The 23433-nt window shown below is 42.7% G+C and overlaps 1 protein-coding gene across 2 annotated transcripts in view; it reads left to right on the top strand.

The window, feature by feature from the left end:
* The first annotated feature begins 9206 nt into the window (after nt 1–9206).
* Nucleotides 9207–23433, top strand: part of ZFYVE1 (zinc finger FYVE-type containing 1) — a 55737-nt gene continuing 41510 nt past the window's right edge. Inside the window, exons 1-2 of one of the 2 annotated variants that reach the window (XM_045807882.2) lie at nt 9207–9435; nt 10797–11722. In XM_045807882.2, coding sequence (XP_045663838.1) covers nt 11210–11722 — 513 coding nt within the window. In that variant the 5' untranslated portion in view covers nt 9207–9435; nt 10797–11209. Of the gene's footprint in view, nt 9453–10796; nt 11723–23433 lie in introns of both variants that reach the window. The other variant, XM_045807881.2, reaches the window with a different exon arrangement.

Raw genomic sequence — 23433 nt, 5'->3', positions numbered from 1 at the left:
TGGAATCAAAAAGCCCCCTACAAAACTGATGGATACAGAGAAGAGATTGGTGGTTGCCTGAGGTGAAGGGGAGGGTTGTGTAAAATGGGTGAAGGAAGTCAGAAAGTACAAATTTCCTGTTATAAATTAAATGTCATGAGGATGTAATGTACTACATAATGACTATTAGTTAATAATACTGTATTCTACATTTGAAAGTTTCTAAGAGAGTAAATCTTAAAAGTTCCCATCACGAGAAGAAAATTTTGTACCTGTACGGTGATGGATGTTAATCAGACATATTGCAGCGATCATGTCACAAAATATACAAACACCTGACATAAATATGTCACACATCAATGATATTCGATAAAATAAAATCAGTTGGAAAGTCTTCCTTCCTCTTCTGTTTTCTGGAAGAATTTGTGTAGAATTGTATTATTTTTTTCAATAAATGTTTAATAGAATTCACCAGCAAAGTCATCTGGGCTTGGAATTGTGTTTCCAGGAAGGTTTCGAACTAAAATTCAATTTAATAGATCTATCGATGTCCTGAGTTCTCGCTGAGAAATGTTCTCTTCCTTTGTATTTCTCTCTATAAATTCTAGTCCCTATAACCTTTCCATACTCTGAACTCTCTCTCTCTCTCTCTCTCAAAATATTTTATTTTTAAGTTATCTCTACATTCCAATGGGTGGCTTATACTCACAACCCCAAGATCAAGAGCCTCATGGTCCACCAACTAAGCTAGCCAGGTGCCCCTGAACTTTGTCTAACTAAGTGAAACTGCTAGGATCAGCTTGGGTTCTCACTCCCTGCACTGCACCTGGAAACTCTCTCCAGGTAGTAACACTGTGGCAATTGGCAACTGTAGGGCTCACCTCACTTGTTTCTTTTTTTTCAGTCATTAATGTCTTTTGCTGCTTGTTGTCTCAAAATAATTGTTTCATATATTTTGTCTAGCTTTCCAGCTGCTTAATGTAGGAGGGTAAATCTGGTTCCTATTACTCAATCACAGCCAAAAGCAGAAGTCCTTTGAATTTTTTAAAAGATTTATTTGTTTATTTGGGGAGGTGGGCGAGGGAGGGCATGGAGCCTGACATGGGGCTTGATCCCACGACCCTGAGATCGTGACCTAAGCCAAAACCAAGTCAGATACTCAACCAACTGAGCCACCCAGGTGCCTTAGAAGTCCACTGAATCGTTAAGATTACTTTTGTATTTTCTCCCTGAAAGTTCTGCCTCTTCATTTTTTATTTTTTTTTTTTACCATTTCTTGCTAGTTTTAGCAAACAATTCAAAAATTTCTCCCTATATAATTAACATATTTGATAATTACAATAGCTGAGAATCTCAGAGGTAAACATATCTCACTGTTTGCTGATTCTTATCCATGGGGGCTTGTTTTTGAGTTCATATTTAGCCTACGTTTATCTGTGACAATACTTTGGAGTTCGGATGGAGGATGTTTTCTTCCAGAGAGTGTTTTCATTTATATTCGCTGGCACTACCACCCTGGGATCATGTCAGCTCAAACTCAGACTCTCATGGGGGTAACATGACGCTTACAAATTCTGAGGAAAGACTATTAGTATCACTATTATTAACAGTAGCATTATCATTATTAGAGTATGGTCCACCTGGAGTCACACACACTAAGACAGGTTTCTTTTTTGCTCCCTTTGCTGGCAGGCAGAATTTTTTTTTTCTAGCTCACCTTTCACTCAGCCTGTTGATGGCCTAAGCTCTCTTTTTCAGGGGCTTTCTTTTATTGCCCAAGACTTAGTCTCCTATTCTCCTACATCACTACTAAGTATCATGACTCTAGGATGGGTCCCCCTGGGCTTCCCCACAAATTTACCACTTGGGGATTTTGTATTTCTTTTTTCTTTTCTTTTCTCTTCTTTTTTTTCTTTCCTTTCCTTTCCTTTCCTTTCCTTTTCTCTTTTCTTTTCTTTTCTTTTCTTTTCTTTTCTTTTCTTTTCTTTTCTTTTCTTTTCTTTTCTTTTCTAACACTTGGAGATTCCTTTTATTTCCTGGACAGTTTGGTACTGAATTTAAGTGCGTATTTGTATAGTTTATCCAACATCTGAGTATTCTGCTACGTAAGCCTTTTTAGAATATCAAGTTAGGCATACTCTTAAAAATGGAAGTCGCATTCTAAATTCCAAACTGTTCCTTATATTTATTTATTTTTTTTGCCATTGCTCTGGATTCATGGTCCTTGGTCAGCCCAACTGAACAAATGGTTCATCGACACGTACACAACACCTCTATCTCTAAAAATAGGAAAGAGATTTTACGTAGGGCACACTCTTAGCAGCAAATGTCCACTCTATTCATTGGTTTTGGACGTCAATTGCACATTCTCTGGGCAGAGCATCTGACTGGCACAGTTGGGATCAGGCTGAAAGAATACCAGCGAGATCGGTCAGGGCCCACCTCTGAGGATTGATGTAGCCGTTTTCAGAGAAAAAGGAAGTCATTATTCACTAAGAAGACACTTTAGGAGGTATCTATTTTGCCTTCTCTACCGACCATAGAGCTTCAAAAAAGTTAATCAATCCAAATGACCTTAACTGTTTTAGCCTTAGTAGTAAAAATAACGGGCAATGTTTGAATGCTGCCTGAATTCCTATGTTGAATACAACTTTGGGCCATGTTTTTGGTTTCTTTTCTCAACTCATGGTATGGTTACCATGGGCCTTTTCACAAAGGAAAAGCTTTCATTTGATGAGGTCCTTTTCTTTCTTTCTTCTTTTTTTTTTTGGATTTTACTTATTTATTTGAGGGCGAGAGCATGAGCAGGGGGAGAGGCAGAGGGAGAGGCAGACTCTCCACCAAGAAGGGAGCCTGACGTGGGGCTTGATCCCAGGAGCCAAAGGCAGACTGAGTCACCCAGGCGCCCCGATGAGGTCTTTTTCTTTCAGATCAGTTTTCTTTTTTATGAATTGTGTTTTTGGTATCACATCTAAGAACTCTTTCAGCTTAGGTCTTGGATTTTCTCGTGTTTTCCTCTGAAAATAATTTTTCCTCTTACATTTAAATCTATGATCAGTTTTGAATTAATTTTTTTCTGAACATTTTGTTTTTAAATAATCTCTACACCCAATGTGGGGCTCAAACTTACGACCCTGAGATCAAGAGTCACATACTCTTTCCACTGAGCTAGCCGGGTGCCCCAGTTTTTAATTAATTTTGTGTAATTATATCTGAGGTTCAGGTTCAGGTTAATTTTTTTTTTTGCCTATTTTTTTATCCAATTGCTCCAGCACCATCCTTCCTCTAGGATCAAGGAAAGACTATCCTTCCTTTATTTTTTTTTATTTTTTTAAAGATTTTATTTATTTATTCGACAGAGATAGAGACAGCCAGCGAGAGAGGGACCACAAGCAGGGGGAGTGGGAGAGGAAGAAGCAGGTTCATAGCGGAGGAGCCTGATGTGGGGCTCGATCCCACAACGCCGGGATCACGCCCTGAGCCGAAGGCAGACGCTTAACGACTGAGCCACCCAGGCGCCCCTATCCTTCCTTTATTGAACTGCTTTTGCACCTTTATCAAAAATTGGTTGTGTGCACATCCAAAGCTGAGAACCAGAAAGCGAGACGAGGTCCTGAGCGTGTTATCTAATTCCTAGATTGGGCTTTGGCTGAAACTGAATTGCCCAGACTGTTCAGTTATGTGAGCCAGTACACTTCTTTTATTGATTAAGGCAGTTTGATTTGTGGTTTCTGTCTTAACTAATGGAAGAAAGATACAGCTCATATATTGGCAGGACTTAAATATAACCTGATGAAATATGTTACCGTATTTAGAGAAAAACCAGAAATGGAGTAAGGTCAGCCATTTAAGTATAGATAAAGCAGGGTGCTCTTGGCAAAATCCAGGATTGCCTCTTATTTGTTATTTTGTGGTCTAACATCCAACGTCCCTTTCTATTTGGGGGTAATCCCTCACCATGTCATGCCTCCCAATCTGGAGTTGAAGAGAAGACCCTCCCTCTTTCCACTGTGCCTACATCCAGACCATAGGTATGTGATCTGTGTGAGACATAACTATGGACATTAGATTCTCCTGCCCAGGATTTTGAGTCTTGAGAGACAAATATAAAGAAAAGTTTAGAAATTATTCACAGCAGTACTGCTGTATTAGTTTTCTATTGCTGCCGTAACAAAGTACCACAAATTTAATGGCTTCAAACAACATAGATTTGTTATCCTACACTTTTTTTAAAGGTACTTTTATTAAAGCAAGAGGACTGGGCAGGAAGAGCCGCCCTTTTAGTTTTATATGTCAGAAGTTGGATACAAATTCACTGGAGTAAAATCAAGGTGTTGGCAAGACTGTGTTCCTTCCTGAGTTTGTAGGGGATAATCTGTTTCCTTGAGTTTTCCGACTTCCAGCCGCTCCCCCCTCCCCCACCCCTGGATTCCTTGGCTCTTGGTTCCCTTTCTTCATCTTCAAAGCCAGCAACTCTGACTCTTTCTGTTATCATGTCTGTCCATGACTACAGCTGGGCAAGGCTGTATGCTCTGTGATTAGATCAGGCCCACTTGCATAACCCAAGAAACTCTTCCCATCTCAAGATCCTTAACTTTAGTCACATGGGCAAAGTCCCTTTTGCCATGTAATGTAACATATCTACAGTTTCTGAGAATTAGGATGTGGGCATCTTTAGGGACCATTATTCTGCTTATCACTCTTGCTATCATTGAGAGTACAGTGGTGGCAGGACCATAGAGAGTGCAGTGGAAAAGGTATTCAGTGGAGACAATGCTAATGATGGCATCCTACCCTGACCTCCCATGGTGAGTGCTTGGTTGTGATTCCTGCTAACTGCCTCCCTTGTACCTGACCAGTTTTTGAGCCTGATGGTCCAAACATCTCATCAAGTCTGAGATACCTAATAGCTGTCCAATCAATTCACTTTCTTCTTAAATACAAGGTGACTTCCTGAGTTCTGTCTTCATGCGTAGCCACATTATTTCAAAGAGAACCATAACTTTAGAATTTAGGTATTCTGATTCCCTAGGAAAAGACCGTCTCTAATAAGAGGTCTCTACCTATTAGCCTTTTACCATAAATATTCAAATGATCTGACTACTTTTCTCTTGTTCTGATTCTGTACTGACCAAGCACCTTTTCAGCAGGCTTCTCCATAGGACTATCATCATGAGAACTATTATCATGGGCACAAATGTATTAGCTGTGTTAATTTTGAGCATTCCCGTTTGGGTAACAGTAATGTTTCATTATGAACTATTGGATTGGCATCCTCGATCTGGTAAGATTGTCTAGAAAGAGAGAGATCCACTCTAGGTGGGTGATAAAATCAAAATTCTGTACATGTAAGGCTGAAGGTTGGATTCTGGGGTCTGGCAAATTTAACAAGAAAATAAATGTCATCTCTTAGCACCATTTGGGAAATGGATTTATCTTAATTCCATACTGGATACCTGGATGTAACCACTTAGAAATGTTTATTTTAGGGACACCTGGGGGGCTCAGTCGGTTAAACGTTCAACTCTTGATTTTGGTTCAGCTCATGATCTCAGAGTCATGAGATCGAGCCCTGTCAGGCTCCGTGCTCAAGCACGGAGCCTGCTTGAGATTCTCTCTCTCCCTCTCCCTCTGCCCCTGCGCCCCCCCCAAATAATACATAAATAAATATTTTTTTGGTAAAGATTTTATTTATTTATTTGTCAGAGGGAGAGAGAGAAAGAGAGCACAAGCAGGGGGAGCGGCAGGCAGAGAGAGGAGCAGACTCCTTGCTGAGCAGGGATCCTGATGTGGGACTTGATCCCAGGACCCTGAGATCATGATCTGAGCTGAAGGCAGACACTTAACTGATTGAGCCACCCAGGGGACCCATAAATAAATAAATCTTAAAAAAAAAAAAAGAAATGTGTATTTTAGTAGCTAAAGAGCAATTGTGTGTCTCTTTTTATGTTAAGGACTCCTTTAAAGGGGAAGTTGAAGGGCACAAGCCTGGAAACCTGTCTTCTACTTGTTTTATATTTCCTGTTGTGGCTAAATATTGTTAAGATCTTCTTCTCCTTCTTCTTCTTTTTTTTTAATGTAATCTCTACCCTCAATGTAGGTCTCAAACTCACAACCCTGAGATCAAGAGTCACATGCCCTACCAAGGGCCCTTGTTAAGATCTTTAAAATGTTACGTCGAACAATTTAAGGAAATGATTCTATTAAGTCCAAAGCCTTGGTTTGCTTACCGTGTAGAATTTACTTTTATGTTAACTTTTCCTTCACTAACTTTTTTCCTAATTAAAATTTTAAAATGTTACCTTTTATGGTGAGATAGACAAATGGAAGAGTGCAAAAGACACATACATAGTCCAAAACAAAATTATCAAATGAAGATTAGTGAAACCACTGCCTAGGTTAAGAGCTGAACACTGCCAACACCCAGAAGCAGAACATCTGCCCAGATCATCAGTTCCGTCTCTGACCCCACCACTAGCTTGATTGTTCCTTTTTTGTTATATGACTCAGAATATGGCAAACAGTTCATCCTCCTGAAAACAACAAAAATGTTGGTAAAATATTGAAGAGTCAACAAGAAGATATGTTATTATCAGACTAAAATCTAGGTGAAGGCAGGATCTAGAGAGTTAAGTGAGCAATGATGTCACTTCTACCCTGGGGCATGTTCCTTAATTGGCAACTTAAGCTCGGTTTTTCTAGGCCTTGTGGGCCAAGTGCACAGAAGATAAAGCCCGGGGCCTGGTGGGAGTGGGAAGTCTAAAGCCAGGACCGCAAAGGGCTACAGTTCCGGTGTAAGGATAAACTATCAATAAATAGATTATTCAACAGACTGGAAAAAACATTGTCTTGGAAGGAGGAGCTTGAGAACTGTAGAGGGGGCACTGGACCCATAAGACAGCCCTCCCTTATATTGGATATGTAATCCAATACACAGCTCCTGGTGATTAAAAAAAAATCCCAAACAGTGAATATACCTTAAAGTGGTCCCTCCTGGCAGAAGGAGCAAATCCTCTCTGGAGGAATGAACCTTTATCTTAGGCCTCAAAGAATTCCCACAAATAATTTTCCAAGTAAAATGCAGCTCATAGTAAAAAAAAAAAAAAAAAAAAGCACATGAAGAATGAAAATGAATAAAAACAAGCAACAACAGAAATGGGTCTCATAATTCCAATTATCTGTTAAATAAAAATAAACTAGTTTTTTTTCATTATTATTGACATAATTTCACTTACAAAGTAAAAAGCTTCAAGAGTACAAATTTGTTTTGGGGCGCCTGGCTGGCTCAGTCTATGGAGTGTGCGACTCTTGATCTCGGGATTGAGGGTTCGAGCCCCACATTGGGTGTAGAGATTACTTAAAACTAAACTAAACTAAAAAGTACAGGAGTGCCTGGGTGGTTCAGTTGGTTGAACGTCTGACTCTTGGTTTTGGCTCAGGTTATGATCTCAGGGTCTTAGGGTTGCGGGATTGAGCTCTGCATCTGGCTTCACCCTCAGTGCAGAGTCGGCTCAAGATTCTCTCTCTCCCTTTGCCTCCCCCCCACTCTTTCCCTTTCTCTCTCTCTCTCTCAAATAAATAAATCTTTAAAAGAAAAAAAAAGTACAGAAGAGGTGCCTAGGTGGCTCCGCTGGTTAAGCGTCTGCCTTCGGCTCAGGTCATGATCCCAGGGTACTGGGATCCAGCCCTGGTTGGACTTCCCGCTCAGCGGGGGGCCTGCTTCTCCCACTCTCTCTCCCTGCACCTCCCCCTGCTTATGCTCTCTCTGTCAAATAAATAAAATCTTTAAAAAAAAACCACACCAAAAAACAAAAAAACAAAGAGAAAATAGCAACCCTGGGGCGCCCGGGTGGCTCAGTTCTGGGATGGAGCCCCTCCCCAACCCCTGCCCAGCAGGGAGCCTACTTCTCCCTCTCCCACTGCCTCCCTCCGCAGCTTGCGCTCTCTCTTTCAATAAATAAATAAAATCTTAAAAAAAAAAAGAGAATCTCTTTTCCTTTTCCCACTTTGAAACTTTGAAGTTTTAAAGTGCTATAGACAGCTTAGTTTTTAATATCCTGGTTTGTGATAAGCATAGGAAAAAACATTCTCAGTAATTCTCAGCCAACCCAACTGTTGGCTATCTGCCCAGTCTTGAAAACATAATTTTCAGCAACAAAACCCTCATATATGGCTCACTCATTATTACATAGATTTGGTTTTACTATTGGTCTAATTATGTCCTTTGAAACATAAAAGAGTATGTGACTAAGTCAGGAGATGGATTCTTGTCCCAGCTTTGTCAATAATTTGCTGTGGAACTTGGCAAGTCCCTTAACCTTAGTTTTCTCTACTGGGTTAACAATTATCAAGATAGAATCATAGAACGTTAGAACTGGCAGAGACTTCAGAATTGACAAAGTACAATTTCTTTATTTAATGGAGGGTTTGAGTGACTTACCCAGGAGCTTTCTAGAACAAGCACTCAGTCTCCCGCATCTCAGACCAGTGCTTTTTTATATCAGGCTTTTTTTCAGTGTCGTTCCAAGAAACAAACAAACAAAACCCCGAGAAGTGAAAGCACTAAACAAATATATGGTTTTTTAGAAAAGCCAGATAACAATGTTAACCATTAGCCTGCACCGTAGCCAGAAAGCTTGTCTGAAAATGAACCCCGTCTAACTTAAAGATGATTTAAAATTCAGAAGTTCTAAAACTATGTGAGAAAAGGTCGAAAAGTAAAAGGTAAAGGAAAAAATTCAGCTTGGAGAATACCCATAAAGGGGAAACAAAACTCCAACGAGAGTACTTACATTCTTTTATCATTTCTTTCCGGTTTTTTCCTAACTTGGGCAGGGTGAAACCAGGGAAGAGGAGATTGCCTGTTTTTACACATTTTTGAAGGAATGGTGTGCAATATGGGTTCGTGAAATCGAATTATTTGCCTTAACTATACTACATATTACATCAGTCGTCTAATTTAGCGCCATTCCCTCTCCGGCCACTACCCAAAACAACGCGCTAAAACCTTCGAACACCGCAGTCAACGCAGAAACTCCAAGTCCCGAAATGCTCCGCGGCCTGTCTTCACCGCCTTCTCCCAAGAGCTGACTTTTGTCCTGGGAGTTGTAGTCATTCAGAGCTTTAATTTCCGGGATGGGGGGAAAAGACGCACGTCCGTGGAACTACATTTCCCAGGAAGCTGTGCGCGCCCTTCTCCGCCCTCGGTGTAGGACTCCACCCCCTCTCTCTCGTCTCTCCCTGGACTGCACTGCTCACGCCTTCCTGGTAGTCTGAGCTGGGAGAAGTTCACTCCGATCAGCTGATCCCAACTGACAACAGGAGAGGAGGAAGCCCGGGAGGCAGAGAAGGAGGAGGGGGGTGCGGAGATGGAGATGAGGATGGATCCACCGGTGCCCTGAGGAACAGCCCCCGCCCCCGCCGGCTCTCTGCGGTCCCCCGACGCCGCCTCGCCGCGTACGAGCCGCTCAGTGGTGGGATCCCCGGGCTGCCGCGGGCTGGGAGGGAAGGGCACGGCCCTGCGCGGGGCGAGCGATAGTCCTGGAGCTCTGGCTGCCCCTGGGGGGGAGGGTGGGGGCGGGTGCGGCTGGGGTGGGGGTGGGGTGGTATAAACAATGGATTCGGCTCTGGCCTCTATTAGCTTGGGGGCGGATTTTGGGGGACCTTCTTTGTTTAGACTCTGCTCGTGCCCCTCGGGTTGTGGTGGTGTTGCCCGGGAGGAAGGAAGGGTGAGGAATCCGCGGCTGGAGAGAGGTGTCGAGGCAGGGGCCCTAGTGGGCAGATTGTTTGCTTGGCCGGTCGGGCGGTGCGGTGTTCTTTTGAAGGTTGATTTTATATTTTTCTGAATTGTGGCAAATTTCGATTTTTGTTTCCGTTGTGGGAGCTGGTTGGGCATGGCTGAGGTTAGGGTGTAAATAAGGTTTCCTAGTCACTCCTTTGCCTTCCTTGTTCGTCTAAAAATAAGATTGATAGATTGATTACTAGGGGGAGGAGTGAATATTTGTAAGGAGGACTTTACATTTGGTTGGGGTATTAGAGTGGAGGTCAAGGCTAAGAGGGGTTAAGAATATAATTGTAGAAGTGACAAAAGCCTCTTTCCTGCCCCAGTTATCTTTTTTTTCGTTTTTTCTTTTTGAAGTTATTTTTAAGTTAGTTTTTGAGTGACAAAGAGAAAAATTATTTGTTTTAACTCACTGCAGGCCTGGCTTTGCAGTGGGCCTTAGAGGAGGAATTCTGTCTCCTGTTGCTCCCTTTTTTTGCAGTTAGAGAAGGGACAAAAGGAAGTGCAATAATTGTTTTTTATTGTTTTTGAACATGACGTGGTGACTTTGGTTTTCAGGCTTACGGTCCTTAATAGGCATTTGTCTAGAGTTGAAACAACCTAAGCAGATCTGCCAAAGACTTTGATGGAGCTCATTTCTTTAGGTTTTTACAGGCCTCTTTATTCACCTCACAAGTGTGTGTTGCAGGTTAGGGAAGCGCAGAGGGTTGTCCTTCCAAGGACTATTTGCTAAATGATTTTGATTCTGAATTTAATAACTGGATGAACAGAGAATTTCAATCTGTGAAATGAAAAGACAGTGTCTCTGAAATGCCTTGGGCCTAGAGGTAGTGGCTATTTTCAAAGGGAGGAGCCTTGCCCATGATTTTGAGAAGAAATTTCTAGGGTCAGAAGTAGCCTGTGTAAGTTTTACAAGCAAGAATGAGATTTCTCTCAGGAGTTCTGGCCTCTTATTTAACCACAATCTTTTTTTTTTTTTTTAAAGGTGCACTTCTGTTTTTAAATTAGTGAAATCCTTTTCCTTCCTCTATTCTAGGTATCCCCTGAAATATTGACTTGAGGTTGGATTATATTGCAAAGCTCCTGACCACTCTCTTTCACTACCAAAACCTTGTGGCTGAGGCCCAACGGAAGAGCCCACCTCAGTGAACCTATCAAATCTCTCTCAAATAGCCATAAGAGACCCTTTCAAGTTAATTTTGACCACAAACTTTGCTTGCACTTTATTGGAGGATAAAACCATCAAACCAAATCAACGTTGCTGCTGATATAGGAATCTTGGAGGCAGAAAATTAAAAATTCGAACATTTGTGAGTGTGAAGAATTCTAATAGGACACCGAAGGTTTGTGTTTGTTTTTTAAGGTGTTCAGAATCCTGTGAAAGTTCTCTGCAGTCCTCAGACTCAAAGCCTTTGTTTTCAGTCCTGGGGAAAGCCCAGGGACTGTTATATGGTGGGTGATTTCCTTGCCAATCTGAGTATGAGTGCTCAGACTTCCCCAGCAGAGAAGGGCCTGAATCCGGGACTGATGTGCCAGGAAAGTTACGCCTGCAGCGGGACTGACGAAGCGGTCTTTGAGTGTGATGAGTGCTGCAGTCTGCAGTGTCTCCGCTGCGAGGAGGAGCTCCATCGGCAGGAGCGCCTGAGAAACCACGAGCGGATAAGACTCAAACCTGGCCACGTCCCTTACTGTGATCCCTGCAAGGGCACCAATGGGCATTCGCCCGGTATTAGGCAGAGGGCAGCCGTGAGGTGCCAGACCTGTAAAATCAACTTATGCCTGGAGTGCCAGAAGAGGACTCATTCCGGGGGTAACAAAAGGAGACACCCCGTTACTGTGTACCATGTCACTAAGGTCCAGGGGTTACTGGAGGAAGAAGAGCTGGATGAGGAGACCAGGAGGAAGAAGATGACTGAGAAGGTTGTGAGTTTCCTCCTAGTAGATGAAAATGAAGAAATTCAGGTGAGCCTGTGGGTGAAGTGGGAGTCCTGTGGTCGTGGAGCAGATCTCTTGTTGGAAGGTAGCTCTCAAAAGGAAAAGTCCAAGAAGAGCTCACATTTTGATCCTTAAAGGGCGAAACCCCTGAAAACTTAAGTTGCGTGGAGTCAGATTTCGTCACTTACCGGTTGTGTGACCTCGGGCTGAATTACTTTATCTCTTGGAGCCTTAGTTTTGTTACCTATGAATTGGAGACAGTGCCTACTTCATCGTGTGGTTGTGAGGATGAAATGGAACCGTGTTTGTAAAGCCCGTTGCATAACAAGTGCTCAGAAGATGGTAGCTATTGTTATTATCGTTATTGGGGTTGTCGTGAGGGAGACCTGACTTAGCTCAGCTTTCTGAGTGAGAGTGCTTGGCAAGTTGTGAATAACTGGGCCTGGCGAGGGGCTGTGTGTGCAGTATAGGAGACACAGTGGGTCCCCTGGGAGTGCCAGGCAGTAAGTCATAAACGTGCTAGCTCAATTTAGAGAGGGGGTGGTCTTATCCTTTTGATAAGGATAGTATTCTGCCCAGATGGCCTCTTCTTTTCCTGTATAAGCTGATCAGGAAAAGCCAGTGAGGGCACCTGCCGTTACAGGACTGGAGACTATTTGATTGGTTTCCGAGTTGGGGCAAGGGTAACGTGTGATGGGAGCAAGCTGGAGAGATGGTGGCGTGTGACAGGGGTGACTGGGGAAGGGGTGGTATAACGTTTGTACTTTCCGGTGAGGGTAGTATAATGTCCATGCTTTTGAGTGAAGACTGCTTGAATTCCATGCCCGCTTCCCCACTCACTGAGTGTGTAACCGTGGAGAGTGATTGGAGCTTTGTGCCTCAGTCTCTCTTGTATTTCACGGTAGTAGTTGAGAAGATTCAGAGAGAGAGAGTAAGGAATGGAAATGGAAGGGCCCTTATCACAGGGTCTGGCACATAGTGTCCAGTACCAGCTCCTTGTTTCTGTCAGTGTCATGGGGTATTTGTGGTAAATCGACTCGGTACTTTTCAGCAGTGATGACTCCTCAAGTCTCCAGGTTGGGGGAGAACCTTTGTAAGTTGCTGTTTGACAATTCTCCAGTTGCCCGCTAAGAATTTTTCAGCTCTTTTTCCTCCTTGGTAAGGTTATGGAAATGCATTACATCATGATTCCATTGTCAGCGAAATACTTTGCTAACACAGACTTCTTTATTGGCTGAGAGGGACTAATGGAGTTATGGAAGAGTGACCCAGATCCCAGTCTGCCTCCCTCGTTAGCAATAATGTCTTCATTATGGTTATGCTCTAATTGGGTGGCGGTGTTGCCTAAATGTTTTATAAATGGAGCACTTGGACTTGGATGATTCTTGTTGGTTTTGCCACCAGTTCACCCTATGGAAAGTCATACTTCGGATTGCTGTCACTTTTGTAAAGCGAGAGGAAGATTTGGGATGAACCAGTAATCCTCATGGATGTTGCGTCGGCACCAAAAAGAATATCTTTTGAGGGGAGGAAGATGTGTATTTTTTCTTTTTGTGCCATTGATACATGTTCTTTAGTAGAGAATTAGGAAAATATACGGAAGTGTGATGAAGAAGACAAATCCAACTGCCCAGAGATGATACTTGTTCATCTTTTTTCTTGCAGTGTATAGTAATGTATGTAATTGGGTGGTTTGTAAAGATTCCTCCCGTTTTGATTTCCTTCTTAAACACTGACCCCTTCCCGAGAAGTAACAATTTCTGAAGCTTAAGCAGCACTGGTTGGGACTAATGGATTACACATAGAATTTATTCTTTTTAAGTGGTGATTTGTTCTCCCAGAGTCACAGTGGAAAAATACTTTGAGAAAATGTTGGGTTCTGTTTTCTTTCTTTCTTTCTTTCTTTCTTTCTTTCTTTCTTTCTTTCTTCCTTTCTTTTTTTTTTTTTAAAGATTTTATTTATTTATGTGACAGAGAGATAGCCAGCGAGAGAGGGAACACAGCACGGGGAGTGGGAGAGGAAGAAGCAGGCTCCCAGCGGAGGAGCCCAATGTGGGACTCGATCCTGGAACGACGGGATCATGCCCTGAGCCGAAGGCAGACGCTTAACGACTGCACCACCCAGGCGCCCCTGGGTTCTGTTTTCTAATGTGAATGTCCAAAACAATTAGATGATTGTCTAATACGAATCTAGATTATAAATTCAGCCAGCACGTGAACTCCTGGAGAGCACGACTGTATCTTAGGCCCTGTGTCATGTACGGTGGTAGGCACATTGTCAGCGCATAAATACCTGTTGATAGGTCAGTGATGTCACATCTCAACTTTAGTTTTTAAAAAATGGGTATCATGCACATACCTAGTTATAACCTAAAATAACATAAAAGGACATATGATGGCAAGAGTTTCCCTTCTACTCCATCCCCTTAGTCTCCTTCTTTAGAACAATCACCGTGAACAACGAACTGTGTGCTCTTTTAGAATTTTATGACATGTACTTATTAATATATGTATGTATCCTTTTTATTTTTAAACAAAAATGAAATCTGATATGCTTACTGTTCTGTCCCTGAGCTTTTTTTCACTAAAGGATACATCTTGTTGGTATATCAGTACATCTTATCAGTACATTGAGGTCTACCTCATTATTTAAAGGCTGCCTGCTATTTTGTTGAATGGGTTTTCTATAATTTGAACCTGTTAGTGGATATTTGAGTAGTTACAAACAAGGATATGTTGAATATTCTGTGAATCTATTTAGAAATGGAATCTCTTTGTCAGGTGATGTGTGCATTTTATTTTATATATTTTATTTTTATTGTTAAAATATTTATTTATTAGAGAGAATGAGCGTGTGCGCACGCATGAGCAGGGGGAGGGATAGAGGGAGAGGGAGAAGCAGACTGCCCACTGAGCAGGGAGCCTGATGATGTGGGGCTTGATCCCAGGATCCGGGATCATGACCTGAGCTGGAGGTAGATGCTTAACTGGCTGAGCTACCCAGGCGCCCCGGATGTGTGCATTTTAAATTTAGATAGATAGTAACAAATTTTTGAACCTCATTTTCTTAGCCTCTGAAGTACTTCAGTGAGTCCCCTGCATTCTGATCTTGACTCATAATAGCTAAAATTTGAAGAGCTTTTACTATGGTTGTTAGAAACTGTTCTTAGCACTTTATATGTATGAGCTCATTATATCCTGATGATAACTATGTTATTAGTTTCTTATTGCTGCTGTGGCAAATTCCCACACATTTAGTGGCTTAAAACAACACAGATTTATTTTCTTGGAGTTTGGAGGTCAGAAGTCCTAAAGTGGGTCTGTATGGCTCTGTTTCTTATGGGACTCTCAGGGAGTATTTCCTTATCTTTCCTAGCTTCAGGAGGCTGCCTACATTCTTTGGCTTGTGGCCCCATCATCTAGCTTCAAAGAGATCAATGTAACATCTTCCAGTCCCTCGCTCTGTCTCTGTTGTCATACCTCCTTCTTGGCCCTCTTGCCTCCCTCTTACAAGGACACTTTGATTACATTGGACCCACTTGGATAATCTAGCACCATCTTCTCTCAAGGTGTTTAATGCAGGCACATCTGTAACGTTCCTTTTGCCACATAAAGTGAGATATTCATAGGTCTCGGGGATTAGGATGTGGTGAGTACGGGGTGCAGTTTCAGCCTACCACACCCTGTGAAGTAAGTTACAGTTAGTCTGGGCTTCTGTGTATGATAGAATACCATGTGCCATTTTATTACATACCATTCAGTAGCATATAAACAACAGAAGTTTATTTCTTGCAGTTCTGGAGGCTGGGAATTCCAAGATCAAGGTGCTGGCAGATTCAGTGTCTGGCGATGACTGACTTCTTGATTCACAGACTGCCATCTTATCTTCTCCCTGTGTCCTCAGGTGCTGGGAGTTCTAGAAATCTTTTATAAGGGCACTAATCTTATTCATGAAGACCCCACTTCATGACATGATCACGTCCCAAAGGCCCCACCTCCTAATATCGTCACATCAGGGGTTAGATTTCAACATGAATTTTGGGGGGACACAAACATTTCATTTACAGCGTTGTGTTTTATGGGTGAGGACACCGAAGGACAGAGATGAAGTAACTTGCCAGGATCAAGTTACAGTAAGTGGCAGAGGATTTGAACACAAGCGTCTGGCTCTAAAATCCTTGCTGTAACTGTGACACTCCAGTTGTCCCTGACCAAGTCATTTAAGCTTTCTGATTGAGCTTTATATGGCCAAGTAGCATCAGCTCACCAGTTCCTCCGGGCTGCTGTGAAGAGCAGCTAAAACAGAGTTCTGTATCAATGCAAAACGGGGTTACTGAAGAACTGTTCACTCACAGTAGTAAAGATTCTGGGAGTGAGGCTCCATCTTTGTTTTTCTTTTTATGTTTCTAGGCATTTGTGGGTTTTGACCATTTTCAGTTTTGTACATAGGAATTATTTTAGAAGCTTGTAGGCTGTCACTTATGTGTGGTTTTCTCAAATTCTTTGGCCTAGAGCCCCCTAAGATTTGTCGCTTATGGTTTGAATATTATTCATTTTCTTTTGGAAAACCTGAAAGTTCCTTTTAGAAACAAAAACGTTTCTTTTAGAAGTGTGAATTTTGTCATTACCTTGTCATTTGAGTGTGTACTGTAGTGCTAAATTTGAGGAGAGACTGGCTTTTGGTTTCAGAAGCAGGAATTCATTTGTGGCTCTTAAACGGACACGTTTGGTCTGTTAGCCAAAAGCCTTCATTAATTGATCACAATTATTGTGCATATATTGTGTGCCAGGCACTTTCTAGGTTTCAGGGATACATGGCTAATAAGACTTGATCCGAGGCCTCATAGACTTACCTTTCAAGCAGGGAAAGTGGAGTTCTCACGTGTAAAATGTGTAAAAAGATGGCTCAGGTGTAGTATTAAGCGAGAATGACTTGGAAGCTACTTGTGCCGGATTATCAGGGAAGGTTTTATTGTAGAGATGACTTTTGAGCAAGGACCTGAAGGATAATACTACCTGGGGAAATAGACCTCCAGGCAGAGGGCAGTGGGAACAAATAGAAGGTGGATGGTGTGTTTGGGGTATAGGAAGAATGCCAGTGTGTCTGGAGGGAGCTGGCAGAGAGTGGCAAGGGCAGAAGCACAGAGGTAAATGGGTTCCAGATCATGTGGGGCCTTGCAGGCCATAGAAACAAGTGTGGGTTTTTTTTTTTTTTTAAGATTTTATTTATTTATTTGACAGAGATAGAGACAGCCAGCGAGATAGGGAGCACAAGCAGGGGCAGTGGGAGAGGAAGAAGCAGGCTCCCAGGGGAGGAGCCTGATGTGGGGCTCGATCCCATAACGCCGGGATCACGCCCTGAGCCGAAGGCAGACGCTTAACCGCTGTGCCACCCAGGCACCCCCAAGTGTGGGTTTTAAGTGTAATGGGAAGCACCAGACTGTATTATGGTAGGAAGTCACATGATCCGATAGACGTTTTCAAGAAGTGGCTTTGGTGTGAAGACTAGATTGTAGTGACTGGTGGGGGCGGGGCAAGAGGAAAAGCGGGGAGACCACTTAGGAGGCCATTGTAGAAGATAAGGTGAGAGGTGGCTTCGATTTGGTGTTACCATGGAGGTGGAAAGACACTGATGAGAGCTTCCAGGTTGGTGAACACATGGCCATTGGGGAAGGTGGCGTGTCTGGAGAAGGCATGGAAGCTCTTCGCCTTTTCCGCATACCTCTTCCTGTGCATCTCCATCTGGCTGTTGATTTGTATCCTTTATCATACCCTTTAATAAACTGGTCATTATTAAAAAAAGAAAGACTGATGAATTTGGGACAAAATTTGATGTAAAACAGGAATGCTGTTACAGAGTGGAGGGTGAGGAATGAGAGAACTCTCAGTGGTGACTCCTTGGTATTTCGTTTGTGCAGATCTCACCTGCATAATACCTTGTATTTCATTGATTTGATAAAGCTAAAAGTCTTTCAAACCTGATTTGTACAATAAAGAGTTAAATTAATCTCATTTGGTATTATCTAACACAGTGGTTCTCAACCAGGAATGATTTTGCTCTCCCAGAGGGCATTTGGCAATGTTGAGAGACATCTTTGGTAGTCACAACTGGGGGTTGTGCTAGTGGCTAATGGGTAGAGGCCAGGGTGTTGGTAAATATGTTACAACACATAGGGCAGCCCCCCACAAAAAGAATGATCTGGTACAAAATGTCAGTTGTGCTGTGATTGGGAAACTGATCTAACAGATGAAGGTTTGTTCTAATAGGAGATCTGTATTCTGGTGACATGGCAGACATACCAGGGATAGAAAGTTTAACCTATTTACCAGTTTTTCCTCCCTCTCTTGGTTCTCTTTGCTCCCCAGAAGTAATGTAGCTGAAATCAGTATTCTCTTTTGGCATACTTGCAGCCTCTCCAGTGACATGGTTAGACTTTCTTCTGTGTTGTATTCGTTGACTTTTCAAGGCCTCAGTGGAACTGTGCTAGGAAAACCAGAGGACTCGCAGGTCCATTATTTAGAGTCCATAACACGTAAATGATCCACACTGATAAGTCATCCATAAGCTCTTGAACTTAGAGACAACACCCTTAGCAAATAACTCAAAGGTTAGAAGAGTAAAGTTCTGACAGTCGGATTTCTTAGTGGAGGAAGAGGATAGTATTATCCTATCTGTTGTGTCTTGTGAGGGATGCAGACATTCTGTCTTACCTGCATGTTTAACTGATCAGAGAAAAAAGTGAACAAGTCTTTTTTTTTATTTGTATGTATATCTTTAAACCCCATATAAGTTTTTCTTTTTTTTCATAACCATCCCATTCTCTTCTTTGTCCCTTTTCTGCAAACTTCCTGTGAATGTCTTCTTTCAGAGAAAGTAGAGTAGCAAACTGATGAGAAATTTCACCTGTTGCCCCCTTCATGATCACTGACCCCTGACTAGGACGTTAGGAGAGCCTAGGAGCTGCTCATGCCAAAGACTCCTCAAGGGAAGTCCTCTCCTACTGAACATGCAAGGTGCTAGGGAAGCCCGGTGACCCAGGAACAGTCAATGAGAAGCTAGGAAAGTGTCCACCGGGGCAGGCCTTCCTTGACTCAGAAGTCTGCAGTCTTGGCCCACTCTGAAATGGGAAGCCAAAGTGAGCCTTCTTCATTCCTTCTCAGCATAGTGGTGGACTTCCTCTCACTGAGACCGGTCCTTTAAGAAGACCCATCACGTTGCTTGGCTGCTTCACTTGTTTACAGTCCCAGAATAGTGTGGCTCAAAATACTGGGACTTGGCTTTTTTTTTTTTTTTTTTTTTAATTGGCTAAAGGAGACATTATTCTTGTGAGATTCTGGAATGGAAACCAGCAGAGCATGTTTTCATACTGTATGGGAACCCTTGACCACAAACCGGCTGCTGGTCTGCCCCATTTTTGTGCCCCTTCTGTCTTAGACTTAATCTGCTAGTGACCCCTATGGCCCTGTCCTCTGCCTTGTGGTCTGGGGTACCCTGCTGGGGCTTGGTCTTACAGACAGGCTGGCAGAAACCCTTGAGGACTTAATTCTGGCCAATAGGTCATAAGCCAGGGAAATCAGTCTAAACTGTGGAACTTCCCCATTTTTGCTCTGCATATGGCCAGACCATTACAGTGTAAGGACTAGTTTTGGTGCTGTGGCTGGTTAGCCCTTGGGCAAGTTCTGGTCAGTACGTGGGTATATGTGCTGCAGTATTAATTCTTGGGTGCCGTATAAGAAAATATAGCAAAAAAACCCCCCACATAGATCTGCTTAGGAGCTGTCAAAATCATAAGTAATAATTGGCTGAGTAGCAGAGGCTCCCTCCCCCATCACTGTTTTTTACTCCTAGAAACCCAAGGAAAAGCCCCTTTTGCTTGGTAATAGTCGGGGGAAGGGATTGTATGGAATTACTGGGAATGCAGGGTTGAGGATGACTCAGGCAAACAGGAGGAAAGGGCCCCTATTTGTGCCTCTGGTTTCTGCTCAGCATCTTCTAAGCTTTCTCAGCCTTGGGCTCATTCAGTTCTAACAGGGTCCTGGCATTTAACTTGGGAGGCTATTTTGTTTAGTACAGGGCTTTTTAAAATTTGACCCATATAAGCCATCAAAACCACTGTGAGTCAGCTTTTCAGGGAACCTGTCTTTAACTGTTTCAAGTTACCTCCTGTGTGTGATTCTCTTTTTTCTGGTCTGTTACTTCGTTAAAGTGATTGATTTTTCTGGAATTGGGCAAACATTTGGCTTTTTGAGCCAGGGTTAGTATAACAGGCAGATTTCTTACTAAGTTGACCTTATATGTTTTTCCTGTGGATGAATCTCCTGGCTGTAGCATCCTTGAGTTTATCCTGGAGATTGCGTAGCGCGGAAGTGCTTCTGACAACTGGTTAAACTTTCCTGGGGGTGGGGCGGTGTCGTGCCTGCTTTGGGAGGAGCTCCCATGAGACTATTTCTGAGGTTAGAACTGCCAAATGTATTGATGAAGAAGGGAAAGAAAACAAGGATATAGGGGGCGCCTGGGTGGCTCAGTCGATTGAGTGACTGACTTTGGCTGAGGTTATGATCTCAGGGTCCTGGGATCGAGTCCCCCATCGGGCTCCCTGCTTAGCAGGGAGTCTGCTTGTCTCTCTCCCTCTCCCTCTGCCCCTCCCCTCACTTGTGCTCTCTCTCTCTCTCAGATAAATAAATAAAATCTTTACAAAAAACAAAACCAAAAAACCCCACAAGGATATCAGGCAAGAACTGGAAGGAGCTATGGGAAGGGATACAGAGGGACTTTTGGAGGCAGGAGAACATGGATGTTTCCTGGGAGGCAGTTTTGTTCATTTTCCCATTTTTCCAGTGGCTTTTAGCCAGCAGTTAAGAGACTCTCTTTGACTGGTTTGTATGGTCAGCTTGGTGGTGACTGGATTTTTTGGGCAGAGAAGTAGGTATACCAGCCATACAAAGCACCTGATCTCTGTCTGGCTTGACCTCACTGGAGCTGATTCTACTTTCTGGTAGCTTTTGGAATTTTTTTTCGCTCCCCAATTTCCTTCTATTCGAGACTGAATTATTGCTGTCTTTGCCGGGGAATTTGACTCTAGATGTTAGAATGCTTGAAAAGAACTGACAGCCTGGTTCCTGCATGTAGTCACAGACATTCTGAATTCAAGTTAAGAGATAGCATAATCCTGGGGCGCCTGGGTGGCACAGCGGTTAAGCGTCTGCCTTCGGCTCAGGGCGTGATCCCGGCGTTCTGGGATCGAGCCCCACATCAGGCTCCTCCGCTATGAGCCTGCTTCTTCCTCTCCCACTCCCCCTGCTTGTGTTCCCTCTCTCGCTGGCTGTCTCTATCTCTGTCGAATAGATAAATAAAATCTTAAAAAAAAAAAAAAAGAGATAGCATAATCCTGAGCAATTCAGCAGTCATAGATTATTCTAGAAATTCCTCTGCTTTCTATCCCAATCCTTTCTGCCTGGTGAGTGTCATCCAAATGACTAAACTTGTTTTCAGTAATCTCTCATAACCTTTTCTCTCAAAGTACTCAATTCAGTTTATCTGTATCACTCAGCAACAGTCATAAACATTTATTGAATGTCAATTATGTGCCTTATTAGTTTGAGTAATCTCTGTGGAAAATGTTTTAAAATGAAAATTCAGAGGTTAAGTGAGCCTGGGGGGTGGGGGGAGGAGATGGCAGAGGCCTTCATTCCCAGGAAAGCTTAGCTGTCTTTTGTACTTGTCTGTGAGTAAAGGCTGTTTGAGGATCCCATAATTCTTTTTGTACACCCTCTCTGGTCCTGCCTGGTGACCATGGTTTAGTTTGTGGTCATAGGTCATAGGTGACCAGATAGGCACTATCGTATCTCTCTCATTCAACTCTGTTAATTAGATCTGGACTATGACTGATGGACAGATGGACACATGGACAGGCAGACTGCCTGCTTGCCTTTCTTTTTCTGTCTTCTCTGTCTTCTTTCTCTCCTACCCTGTCTCCTCCCTCTCTCTCCCTTCTCTCCCTCTCCTTGTTCTTCCTTCCTTTTCTCTCCCCTTCTCCCCTCCCCTGCCTTTCCTTCCTTCTTCCCTTCCCTCATCATTCTCTCCCTCTCTCCTTTCCTTCTTGCTCTCTCTACTTCCCCCCACCCCCTTCGTGAATTAAGAAGTTAAATCTGCCAGTGCCAGGGGAGAAAAGTTTCTTTCTAGAGCTAAAAAGAAATGATTTTAGGTTTTTGTTCTGTTTTGGATTGTTCACAACATTTCTCTTCCATTTTCATTACCACAGAAAATTGTATTCACTACATTGTTTTTCCTTGAGCGCCATGTTTGAAAGAGCAGCCCCTGCCCTGGCCTTGTACTTCTAGTCTTCTCTCCTGATTTTCTTTTCACACCACTTACCACCATTTGACATAACACGCACTTTTATTTATTTATTTATTTATTTATTTATTTATTTATTTTTAAGATTTATTTATTTTAGAAAGACTTCTAGTCTTCTCTCCTGATTTTCTTTTCACACCACTTACCCCATTTGACATAACATATACATTTATTTATTTATTTTTAAGATTTATCTATTTTAGAAAGAGAGACACAGTGCCAGTGTGCATGGGAGTGGGAGGAGGGGCAAAGGGCGACGGAGAGAGAGAATCTCAAGCAGACTCCCTGTTGAGCACGGAGCCCGATGTGGGACTCATCTCATGACCCTGAGATCATAACCTGAGCCAAAACCTTGAGCCAGAATCCTAGCAGACTCAGCCACCCAGGTGCCCCTAATATGTACTTTTAAAAATCGGCTCTGTTGTGATCTAGTTTGTACATGATATAATATATGCATTTTAAGTGTATGGTTCTATGAGTTTTGATAAATGTATATCCACATGTCTAACCACCGCCACAATCAAGATACAGAACATTTCCATCCCCCAGAAAGGTTCCTCAGCAGTCACTGATCTATTTTCTATCGCTATAGATTTGGTTTTCCTAGAGTGTCTTATAAATAGAGTCCTGCAGTACTGGTTTGTGTCTGGCTGCTTTCGCTCACCGTAATGTTTTGGAGCAGGGGATCATTCATGTTCCATGTCCCAGGTCACTTTTTTTTTTTGTAAGAGACATTTTTTTTTAAAAAGATTTTATTTATTTATTTGATAGAGAGAAAGGCAGCAAGAGAGGGAACACAAACAGGGGGAGTGGGTGGGAGAGGGAGAAGCAGGCTTCCCGCTGAGCAGGGAGCCCAATGCGGGGCTCGATCCCAGAACGCTGGGATCATGACCTGAGCTGAAGGCAGACGCTTAACGAGGGAGCCACCCAGGCGCCCCCAGGTCACTTCTTTTTATTGCTGAAGTAGTATTCCGTTGCATGGATCTACCACAATTTGTTCATCCGTTGACTTGTTTTTTGGTGTGTGTGCTATATATTTTAATTGTTTGAATATGGCCTTTCTTTTTCCCCATTGGCATATAGGCTCCACGAGGGCAGTTATTTACTTTTTTATTGAGGTGTAGTTCTCATCACACAAAATGAACCGTGGGACAGTGAATGAGTCGGGGGTGTTTAGTACACTCACAGTTTTGTGTGGCCACCACTCTGTCTAGTTCTCAGACATTTTCATTATCCCGAGTGAAAACCCGGTACCTATTAAGCAGTCTGTTCCAGGGAGATGACTTTTTTGGTCTTTTTTTAATATAGCTTTTTATTATTTTCCAGTTATAAAAACGATAGACTCTGCATGTTAAATACTGAAAACACAGAACTACAGAAA

The sequence above is a fragment of the Ursus americanus genome, chromosome 26, assembly GCF_024610735.1.
Source record: "Ursus americanus isolate L20-20 chromosome 26, mUrsAme1.1.p, whole genome shotgun sequence".
Classification (NCBI taxonomy): Eukaryota; Metazoa; Chordata; class Mammalia; order Carnivora; family Ursidae; genus Ursus; species Ursus americanus.
Note: the sequence above shows the minus strand (reverse complement) of the source record. Positions and strands in the feature narration are given on the sequence as shown.